General features: G+C 38.4%; 1 protein-coding gene across 1 annotated transcript in view; it reads right to left on the reverse strand.

The window, feature by feature from the left end:
• Positions 1-12,278, reverse strand: part of PPP1R42 (protein phosphatase 1 regulatory subunit 42) — a 56,584-nt gene that overhangs the window by 8,930 nt on the left and 35,376 nt on the right. Inside the window, 1 exon segment of the mRNA XM_053558644.1 lies at positions 8,394-8,525. Within this exon segment, the coding sequence (XP_053414619.1) occupies positions 8,394-8,525 (132 nt within the window).

Here is a 12,278-nt window from a genome sequence, read left to right on the forward strand (position 1 = left end):
TCATTAACTGAATACATGAATTTTTTCATAAAATGCTATAAAAGTAAATGCTAAAAGATGTGCATGTATTTTGGAGCTTATTGAAGTATTTAATTATGTTTCCAATTTTGAGTCATATAGCTTTATGGGTATATTTATGAAAACTTTTAAAATTATAAAATCCTTGAAGTCAGAGGTTACAAATGCTATAATTTTACCATAATCTCCAAGTATAGAGCTCCATATTTACAAGCCTATCAAAATATGTAAAAAGTTAGGAAGTATATAGCGGCGCCTGTGGCTCAGTGAGTAGGGCGCCGGCCCCATATGCCGAGGGTGGCGGGTTCAAACCCAGCCCCGGCCAAACAGCAACAAAAAAGAAAATAGCTGGGCGTTGTGGCGGGTGCCTGTAGTCCCAGCTGCTCGGGAGGCTGAGGCAAGAGAATCGCGTAAGCCCAAGAGTTAGAGATTGCTGTGAGCCGTGTGACGCCACGGCACTCTACCGAGGGCGGTACAGTGAGACTCTGTCTCTACAAAAAAAAAAAAAGTTAGGAAGTATAAAAATTACTATCTTCTGGGCGGCGCCTGTGGCTCAGTCGGTAAGGCGCCGGCCCCATATACCGAGGGTGGCGGGTTCAAACCCGGCCCCCGCCAAACAGCAACAAAAAAGAAAATAGCTGGGCGTTGTGGCGGGTGCCTGTAGTCCCAGCTGCTCGGGAGGCTGAGGCAAGAGAATCGCGTAAGCCCAAGAGTTAGAGGTTGCTGTGAGCCGTGTGACGCCACGGCACTCTACCGAGGGCGGTACAGTGAGACTCTGTCTCTACAAAAAAAAAAAAAGTTAGGAAGTATAAAAATTACTATCTTCTGGGCGGCGCCTGTGGCTCAGTCGGTAAGGCGCCGGCCCCATATACCGAGGGTGGCGGGTTCAAACCCGGCCCCCGCCAAACTGCAACCAAAAAATAGCCGGGCTTTGTGGCGGGCGCCTGTAGTCCCAGCTATTCGGGAGGCTGAGGCAAGAGAATGGCTTAAGCCAGGAGTTGGAGGTTGCTGTGAGCTGTGTGAGGCCACGGCACTCTACCGGGCCATAAAGTGAGACTCTGTCTCTACAAAAAAAAAAAAAAAATTACTATCTTCTTAAGAATTACTGTTTTGGGCGGCACCTGTGGCTCAGTGAGTCAAGTGCTGGCCCCATATACTAAGGGTGTCAGGTTCAATCCTGGCCCTGGCCAAACTGCAACACCAGAAAAAAAAAAAAAAGAGGAATTACTGTTTCCTTATGGTGTGTTTGGTTGTACAGAGATGGCTTTTAAAAGGTTCTTCTTGATGAACTCTTTTTAAGACTTCAAAGATATACTATAAATTTTAAAAATACATAATATGCTTTCTAGATTTTAATTTATGCTTTCCTTTTCTCTTGATCAATAATAAAAAAGCCTTGCATAAAGACCATATAGTATGCTATTGGCCACATACAAAAGGATAGAGTTATTGTACATTACATACATGAATCTAGGGGTGTCACTAGTTTTTAAGCCTGAGAGTCTCAGATTTGTACCATCTGTTTAGATTGGCATGGCAAATACATGCAAATGGTGAGGGAGAAGGGTAAGAAATAATAACTAAGTACTTTGAAGAAAAAAACTCAGATAATCTCCTTCCTTCCCTCTTTTTTTTTTTTTTTTTTATTAAGAGAGGGTCTCACTCTATTGCCTGGGCTAGAGTGCCATGGCATCAGCCTAGCTCACAGCAACCTCAAACTCCTGGGCTCAAGAGATCCTCCTGTCTTAGCCTCCCAAGTAGCTAGGACTACAGACCCTGCCACAATGCCCAGCTAATTTTTTCTATTTCTAGAAGAAATGGGGTGTCACTCTTGCTCAGCCTGGAACTCCTGAGCTCTAGTATTCTTCCTGCTTTGGCCTCCCAGGTGCTAGAATCATAGGTGTGAGCCTAGCTGCTCAATTTTCTATTGCAGGTAGTTGGTGTTCACTTTGAATTTTATTTTAATTTAATTAATGTTAGAGTTCATTTGCACTCTATCAGGGTGTCAATGTGAGACTGTCTCAAAAAAAATTTTTTTTTTGAAGTTCTTTCATATTATCCTAGTTCCTTTTTATTTATAAAAAATAGGTTGTTGGGTGGCACCTGTGACTCAGAGGGCAGGGTGCTAGCCCCATATACCGAGGGTGGCGGGTTTAAACCCAGCCCCAGACAAACTGCAACAAAAAAATAGCCGGGCGTTGTGGCAGGCGCCTGTAGTCCCAGCTACTCAGGAGGCTGAGGCAAGAGAATTGCCTAAGCCCAAGAGTTGAAGGTTGCTGTGAGCTGTGATTTCACAGCACTCTACGGAGGGCAATAAAGTGAGACTCTGTCTCTACCAAAAAAAAAATTGGTTGTTTAGGGGTGGTGCCTGTGGTTCAAAGGAGTAGGGTATCAGCCCCATGTGCCAGAGGTGGTGGGTTCAAACACAGCCCCAGCCAGAAACTGCAAAAAAAAAACAAAAAATAAAAAAATTGGTTGTTTACATATTACATATTTCCATATCTTTAGGTTTTCCTAAATTACCACCAAATTAAAGTGAATTCAAAGTGGAACAGCCATTTTTGGCCTTATATCCCAACATAATTCAGCCAGTCAGTACTAAAGTGCTCACTAAAAGCGAAAGCTGTTTCATGAAGTTATTAATAACTGTATCCCCTGCTAGCTTTTTTGACCTCAGGCAAGTTACTTAATTTTTCTGGAACTCAGCTCTTTCATCTGCAAAATAGTTATAATAATTATAGCCTCATAAGCTATAACAATTAAATGCAATGTGTGAAAATGTTTAAAATTAGTACAAACATTAGTACTAATTAGTCAGCTCTTTTCTTCCATTAACCCCTCTTCTTTACCATCTAGATGCAAGTGCTTTCCATTTTTAATTATTAATGATTATCATAATAGTAACTATAGCAAGGTACAAAAATAATTTTCTGTGACATCTTATATGGTTTTTTAAAAATGTGGCAAGAACATTTAACATGAGATCTACCTTCAACAAATTTTCAAGTGTATAGTACATTTTTTTTCTTTTTTTTTGAGACAGAACCTCAAGCTGTCATCCTGGGTAGATTGCCGTGGCATCACAGCTCATAGCAACCTCCAACTCTGGGTTCAAGCGATTCTCCTGCCTCTGCCTCCCAAGTAGCTGGGACTACAGGTGCCCACCACAACGCCTGGCTATTTTTTTGGTTGCAGCTGTCATTGTTGTTTGGCGGGCCCTGGCTGGATTCGAACCTGCCAGCTCAGGTGTATGTCGCCTTAGCCGTTCGAGCCACAGGCGCCGAGTCAGTACATTATTTTTTACTTCAGGTACAATGTTGTACCTAGAATTTATTCATCTTCCTTGACGGGAATGTTACGTCTGTTGTTAAGTCCCCATTCCTCCCCCCAGCTGCTGCAACAGCATTCCACTCTATGATTCTGTGAATGTGACTTATTTTAGATACGTTATGTAAGTGGAATCATGCAGTATTTGTCTTTTTGTGACTTGTTTATTTCACTTAGTATAATATCCTCAATATTCACTCATATTGTCACATATTGCAAAATTTCCTTCCTTTTTTAAAGGCTCAAATAGTCTTCTGTGTTCCATTTTCTATATATAATATGTTTTCCTTATCCACTTATCTGCACAGTGTCCATATCTTGGCTATTGTGAATATGGTACAATGAACACAGGAGTGCTAATATCTCCCAGCAATCTTAATTTCAATTCTTTTTGATAAATACCCAGATATAGGATTGCTGGAACATATGGTAGTCCTGTTTTTAGTTGCTTTTTTTTGGAGACAGTCTCGCTCTGTCACCTGGAGAGAGTGCCATGGCATCGTCATAGCTCACAGCAACCTCAAACTCAAACTCTGGGGCCTTTCAAGTAGCTGGGACTACAGGCACCTGCCACAGTGCCTGACTCCTTTTTCTATTTTTAGTAGAGATGGGGGGTCTCACTGTTGCTCAGGCTGATCTCAAACTCCTGAGCTCAGGAGATCCATCCACCTTGGTCTCCCAGTGTGCTAGGATTACAGGTGTGAACCACCACACCCAGCCTCTGTTTTTAACTTGTTGAGGCACCTATACACTGCCAAGGTGGCTATAGCATTTTGCATTCCCAGCAACAGTTTGTAAAGGTTCCAGTTTCTCCACATCTTCTCCAACCCTTGTCTTCTTTTCCTTTTTTGTTAATAGCTGTCTTAACAGGTATGAGTTGATAGCTCATGGTTTTGATTTTCATTTTCCTGATGATCAGTGACACTGTCTATTTTTTCATATATTTCTTGGCTATTTGTATATCATCTTTGGAGAAATGTCTTAAATTCTTTAGCCCATTTTGAAACTGGGTTATTAGGTTTTTTTTGTTGTTATTGAGTTGTAGGAGTTCTTTATATATTTTGGAGAATAATTTCTATCAGACCTATGGTTTGGAAATATTCTCCCATTCTTAGGTTGCCTTTGCACTCCTTTGACCTTTATTTTGCTGTGCTGAAACTTAGTTTGACACAGTCCTGATTGTTTATTTTTGTTTTTGTTACCTATGCTTTTTGTGTCATTTCCATGAAATCACTGCCAGGACCAATTTCGTGGAGCTTTTCTCCCATGTTTTATGCTAGTTTTACAGTTGTAGCTCTTATGTTTAAGTCTTTAATCCATTTTGAGCTGATTTTTATGTATAGTGGGAGATAAAGGTCCAATTTCTTTCTTTCTTTTATGTGAATATCCAATATTCCCAGCACCATTTGTTGAAGTGATTATCTTTTGTCAAAGATCAGTTGACTGGCTGGATTTATTTCTGGACTCTCTATTATCTTCCATTGCTGCCTGTCTTTTGCCAATGCCTTACTGTTTTTTGTTTAAACTAGAGCTTTGTAATATATTTCCTTTTTAAAATTTTATTTCAGAATATTGTAGGGTATAAATGTCTTGGTTACATAAATTGCTTTTGTACTGTTTGAGTCCAAGTTATAAGCGTGCTTATCACCCAGATAGTATGCATTGTACTTGTTAGGTATGAATTTAACCATCCCCTCCTCTTCCTTCCACCTACTTGAGTTTTGATGTGTGTTATTTCCATATGTTCACATAAGTGTCAAAAGATTAGTTTCAGTTTAATAGTGAGTACATGAAGTGTTTGTTTTCCCATTCTTGTGATACTTCACTTAGAAGGATGGTCTCCAATTCTATCCAGGTTAATACAAGAGGCAGTAGTTCTTGAGCCTTTTTTATGGCTCAGTAGTACTCTATGGTATACAGATATCACATTTTATTTACCCTCTCACGTATTGATGGGCACTTGAGTTGTTTCTACATCTTTGCAATTGTGAATTGTGCTGCTATAAACATTCGAAGGCAGGTGTTTGTTTGTTTTGTTTTTTCCCTGAAATGTCTTGTCTTTGTTCCTTTGGGTAAATACCCAGTGGTGGGATTGCTGGATTGAATGATAGGCCTACTTCTAGTTCTCTGAGATATTTCCATACTGGTTTTGATAGAGGTTTTATTAGTTTGCAGTCCTACCAACAGTCTATGTGAGTTCCTATCTCTCTGCATCCACACGAAATTTGGTGTTTGGGGATTTTTTAATAAAAAACATTTTCACTGGAGTTAAGTGATTTCTTATTATGGTTTTGATTTGCATTACCTGATGATTAGAGATTTTGAGAATTTTTTCAAATGTTTGTTGGCCATTAGTCTAACATGAAATGTTTCTGTTTACGTTCACTTTCGAATGGGGTTGTTTGGTTTTTTCCTTGATTTTTTTTCTTGCTGATTTGTTTGAGTCTGGTTATCAACCCTTTATTGGAGGTATATAGCTTTGTCTATTTTTTCCCCATTCTATAGGTTGTCTATTCACTCTAATGATTGTTTATGTGGCTGTGTGGAAATAATTTAATCAGGTCTTATTTGTTAAATTTTGTGTTGCTGTGATCGCCTTTAGGGTCCTCTTCATATATGCATAAATTCTTTGCCTAGGCTGATTTCTGTGAGAATTTTTCCAACTTTTTTTTCTGGAATTCTTAGTTTCATGCCTTAGTTTTAGGTCTTTTATCCATTGTGATGAGGACATGTGTTGCCTTCAGCTTTGTTCTTTTTCAAGATTAATTTGGCTAGTCATGGTCTTTAGTGGTTCCATATAAGTATTAGAATTTTTTTTATTTTCGTAAAAATTTCATTGGATTTTGATAGAGGATTATACTGAATCTGTAGATCACTTTGGGTCGTATGGATATTGTCTTTCAATTCATGAACATGGGATGTGTTTTCATTGTGTCTTGTTTAATTTCTTTAGTCACTATTTTATAGGTTTTGGTATACAAGTCTCTAATCTCCTTAGTTAAGTTTATTCCTGGGTGTTTTAATATTATTATTATTATCTTTTTTTTTTTTTTTGAGACGATCTCACTGAGTCACCCTGGGTAGAGTGCCGAGGGGTCTTGGCTCACAGCAACCTCAAATTCCTGGGCTCAGGTGATTCTCTTACCTCAGCCTCCTGAATAGCTAGGACTATAGGTGCTGGCCACAATGCCCAGCTAGTTTTTCTGTTTTTAGTAGAGACGATTCTCAGTTCTTTTTTTTTTTTTTGCAGAGACAGAGTCTCACTTTATCCCCCTCAGTAGAGTGCCATGGCATCACGCAGCTCACAGCAACCTCCAACTCCTGGGCTTAAGCGATTCTCTTGCCTCAGCCTCCCGAGTAGCTGGGACTACAGGTGCCCGCCACAACGCCCAGCTATTTTTTGGTTTGCAGTTCAGCCGGGGCCAGGTTTGAACCCGCCACCCTCGGTATATGGGGCCGGCGCCTTACCGACTGAGCCACAGGAGCTGCCCACGATTCTCAGTTCTTACTACGTCTGTCTTGTCTCGCAGAGTGTTCAGATTACAGGTGTGAGCCACTGCACCTGGTGTTTTATTCTTTTTGGTTCTATTGTAAATGGGATTCTTTTCATAATTTCTTTTTGAATAGTTTGTTGTTAATGTATCAATATGACTTTAAGGATTGTTTTTGTTAGTTGGGGCTCACACTAGATTATAAAGAGATTGATAAGGATTGCTTTGAGAAAATTAAATGACTAATTTATTTAAATTACAAAAGTAAACATTATGATTTTATTAAATTTCATTGGAGAAGTTAAAAATTAATTAATGTAATTATCCTTGAATTAGTAATCATTTTTGAAATCTACTAAGATGTAGGATACCATATTATTTTTAAAATTGTCTCAATTCTGGGGTGAAGGTGGTATTGAACCTTATGAGAAATTCAATATTAATTAGGTGCTTTGGCATGTTTGGTATAATATTGAAAATACATAAAATACCCTACCCTGGGTCTCATTTTGACCTTCACAGCTAGCCAGGGACAAACAGAGGAGAAATATCTCTTGACTGTTTTACAAATTTCAGACCTTGAGAAATTCACATAGCCAACATGATATCACTCATGGGATACTATCAGCTAAGAAAGTCCCATTCTATTAAATGCTTTTCTATAGTTCATATTCAATGGACACGATATGACAAAATCACTAGTGCTCTGTGCCTTTCTGCCCCTGTTCCTCCTCCCCTCAGCCTTCTTGTCCTAGAATGACAGAGCTCTGAGGATGTGCTACCCATGCACAAAGCCTCATTTCACTGTTTCATGTTCCCTTTTCCTATTCTCTGGCCTAACCCCTTTCCCATTCCCCCATCTCCTGCTGTAGTCAGTGTGGGAGAAGAACATTAGCATTCAAACATTATCCTGGAAAGGAGGAAGGAGATTATCCCAATGTTGTGGACTACAAAATCTATGAAGAGTCAATTCTTGAAGAGAACTGTTAAACTTTAGGGCTCAGTTCCACTTTGGTATGTTCTTTGTAACACATTTTTAGGCATATTACAATCCAAATATTCTGGCGTTGGAATGTGTGCATGAGAAGGGGGACAGGCTACAGGTTATAGGCTACAGATGTTGGCTGTGATACATTTTAATTTTTTATCCTGATGAAAAAAGTGATTATTGCGTGGCTGCTAAACTGATATACTGGTGGCTTGGTTTCACAATTTATTTAGTCAGCTGTTGTTTTTCCATTTGCATAACCGGTGACATGCATTTTTGCCAAATATAAAATTATATATTTTTCCCCACTGTCACTACTCTGTTTACATGGCTTACACATTCATACCCAGTATGAATTAAAAAGAGCTTTTGTTCATAGTAGCTACAGTTTTCATATGTAAGCATTATAGGTAAAATTTCCTGTACAAGTTAAATCATATAACTAAGTAAGTTACAAAAAGCTTTAATAGAAAAAAAATCCCTTATTTCATGGAATTTCTTTTTGTTGTTGTTGCTTAGAATATTCCCTTTGCTAGAAGCAGTCAGTCAGTGAGTGACAGTGTGCTTACTTGTATATGAATTGCTTGTGTCCTCATTTTTACTGCTTTTTTTCTTGCTGATTTTCTTGGCATCTTTGGATGCTTTCCAATTCATTAGGAATTGTCTTTCCACATTTTTAATTTCTTTTCCATCAAGAAATTCTGGATAAAAATACATATATTTTAAAATTACAATATATACATGTAAATATATAAATGGAAATATGCATTGCTGGCTTAGGCCACATGAACTTAAGGCATGTCACAAGCTGAAATAAATTTCTTTTAAAAATACATGTTTACACAACTTCCATATTTATGTTAAGCTTTTATTTAATTTTAGATTTTTTTCTGATTTCAGAAAGGATATGTGCTTAAACATAAAAGTGCTGTGTAATTATTATCCACACCCCTCCTTTTTATCGCTGCCAAAGATAATAATAACTGTAAACAATTTGGCATATGACTTCCCTTCTAGGGTTATACATAAGCTACATTGTTATTTTTAAAAACAAAAATGTTGTTATACTCAATAAAAATTAAATAATACTATCTATTGATTAAATTATATATATAGATATATTTTTGGAGACAGAGTCTCTCACTATGTTGCCCTCAGTAGAGTGCTGTGGCATCACAGCTCACAGCAACCTAAAACTCTTGGGCTTAAGGGATTCTCTTGCCTCAGCCTCCCAAGTAGCTGGGACTACAGGCACCTGCCACAATGCCTGGCTATTTTTTGTTGCAGTTGTCATTGTTGTTTAGCTGGCCTGGGCAAGGTTTGAACCCACCAGCCTTGGTGTATGTGGCTGGCTCTGTAACAACTGTGCTACAGCACCAAGCCTGATTAAATAATATTATGGGTTGGGTGTGGTGGCTTACCCCTGTAATCCTAGCACTCTGGGAGGCCAAGGCAGGAGGATCACTTGAACTCAGGAGTTTAAGACCTGAGCAAAGTGAGACCCTGTCTCTACTAAAAATAGAAAAATTAGCCAGATGTGGTGGTGTGCACCTATAGTCCCACCTAGTCAGAAGACTGATGCAGGAGGTTGCTGTGAGCTAGGATGAGGCCAAGGTACTCTACATACCTTGAGGGACAGAGTAACGGTGCATCTTACAAGGGTATATGTGAAATTTACTAAACGTAGAATATAAATGTCTTAACACAATAACTAAGAAAATGCCATGAAGGCTATGTTAACCAGTTAGATGAAAGATTTCAAATTGTGTATAAACAAACACATTGTACCCCATGAATGCATTGATGTACACAGCTATGATTTAATAAAAAAAAAATGTGATTGTTATTCTTAGGAAAAAGCAACAACTGAGTTTCTTAAATTGAGCAAATAACTTTTGAATGTTATAAGATATTTTGAAAATATAAAAAACCTTAAAACTGTTTTTTTCTACAGTGAGAAAAAAATAACTGAATACTACTGATAACACTTTGGGGTGTTTCTTAGTTTTTCTTGTTTCTTATGTATGTGTGTGTATTTATGTGTGTATCATATAAAATTGGAACCCTCTATTTATATAGTTTTGGATTCTGCTTTTTAGTATTGTATTGTGAGCATTTTACCATGTCTTTCTTTAAGCATACTTTTTTGTTTTTTTGAGACAGAATCTCATTCTGTCACCCTGAGTAGAGTGCTATGGTGTCATAGCTCACAGCAACCTCAAACTCATGGCCTCAAGTGATCCTCTTGCCTCAGCCTGTCACGTAGCTGGGACTATAGACATCCACTGCAACGATTGGCTATTTTTTAGAAACGGGGTCTCGCTCTTGTTCAAGCTAGTCACAAATTTCTGAGCTCAAGTAATACACCCGCCTTGGCCTCCCAGAGTGCTAGAATTACAGACTTGAGCCACCTCGCCTGGCCTATTTATTATTATTATTATTTTTATTATTTTTTTTTTTGTAGAGACAGAGTCTCTCTGTACCGCCCTCAGGTAGAGTGCCATGACATCACACGGCTCACAGCAACCTCTAACTCTTGGGCTTACGCAATTCTCTTGCCTCAGCCTCCCAAGCAGCTGGGACTAGAGGTGCCCGCCACAACACCCAGCTATTTTTTTTGTTGTTGCAGTTTGGCCGGGGCTGGGTTTGAACCTGCCACCCTCGGCATATGGGGCCGGCGCCCTACTCACTGAGCCACAGGCGCCGCCCCTCGCCTGGCCTATTAATCATAATTTTTAATGGCAGATGTTCTATTGTATATGGATACACTATAAAACATTGATCAATTCCATGGCTTGGCACCTGTAGCACAGTAGTTATGGTGCTGACCACATGCACCAAGGCTGGTGGGTTCGAACCCAGCCTGGGGCCTGCTAAAACAACAATGACAACTATAACAAAAAAATATCCGGGTGTTGTGGTGGGCACCTGTAGTCCCAGCTACTTGGGAGGCTGAGGCAAGAGACTCGCTTAAGCCCAAGAGTTTTAGGTTGCTGTGAGCTGTGACACCACAGCATTCTACTGAGGGCAACATAGTGAAACTGTCTCAAAAAACAAACAAACAAAAAAACATTGATCAATTCCCTAGTTATAGGATATTCTATATTACCCATATTTTTTAATCACATGAATACAGATGGCCTTCATTTAATAAAAAGACAGTTTTTCTAATGAAATTTCTAAGTGGCAGGTTTTTTAAAAATTTATTTATTTAAAAAATTTTTTAAATGTAATTCAATTTATTTTCATTTCTCTTCTTATTTTTTGACTTTTTGTTGTTGTTGCAGTTTGGCCGGGGCTAGGTTCGAACTCACCACCTTCGGTACATGGGACTGGCACCCTACTCACTGAGCCACAGGCACCACCCTAAATTTATTTTTTAATATTTAGAAACAGGATCTCACATAGGTTAGAATGCAGTGGTGTGTTAACTCACTATAGCCTTGAACTCTTGGGCTAAAGTATCCTCTTGCCTCAGCTTCCTGATTAGCTAGGATTACATCAATACATATTTTTAAAACATCTGTTATAAATATAAGGAATGAACAATCTAATATTTAACCATAATCCATTCTTCCTCATCTTAATGTCCCAGACAGAGTGGAGAAATGACTGGGAGATTGTTATTTAATATAACCTAATGTCATTTAATCGTTTAACCTAATTCTATATCATTTCTAGAAAATGATCTTACTTGAGGCTACTAGATGGTGGAAATGGTTCAAGAGGGGAAGCCAGGTAATGGACACAAGATCAGAGACCTGTGCAACTTATTTCATTTTAATGGTAGCTCTCAACACAAAATTTGCTTCCACTAATGCTGAGGAAACCAAATATGTGGATTGCCATTCTGGTGAGGACTGTAACCTGTAAAACATCAACTGGCTCTCATAGTCCTTTTGACTGGTATGCAACAAACCAGGTCTTCAATTAGCTTTGTGTTTTTTGCTTTTATTTAGGTAAGGGAAAGAAATGAGAATAAAGACAAGCCAAAATCAGAGAATTTGTTATATGTGTATATGTGCACATAGAAAGACATATACTAAAGTGTTAGCTGCATATTTATGGTGGGATTATAAGTGATAATTTTTTCTTTTTTTTTTTTGCAAGAAATGTGTATTTTGTAATCATAAAACATGAAAAGAATATTTATTCAAGACAAACTTTCAGTAAATCTTTTTTCATTTGGTAGTGAGTATACTTAACCTCTACATCTTTTATAGTCTCACCTGCCATATAGAATCATGAACATTTCCAGAAATGGCTACCTGAACATTGGAAGGTTCTTAATCATCAAGCATTTATTGTATTCACTTTGCTTGCTAAGGAAAGTGGACTAATACAATTGTGTGTGGTGGGCAAAGAGGGAAGAGGATGAGAGATTGGAATGGGCAGTTAAATATCAGAATCATCTATAGAGCTTTTAAAAACAATACCTGGCTCTTCTCCCTGTG

The sequence above is a fragment of the Nycticebus coucang genome, chromosome 13 (assembly GCF_027406575.1).
Source record: "Nycticebus coucang isolate mNycCou1 chromosome 13, mNycCou1.pri, whole genome shotgun sequence".
NCBI lineage: Eukaryota > Metazoa > Chordata > Mammalia > Primates > Lorisidae > Nycticebus > Nycticebus coucang.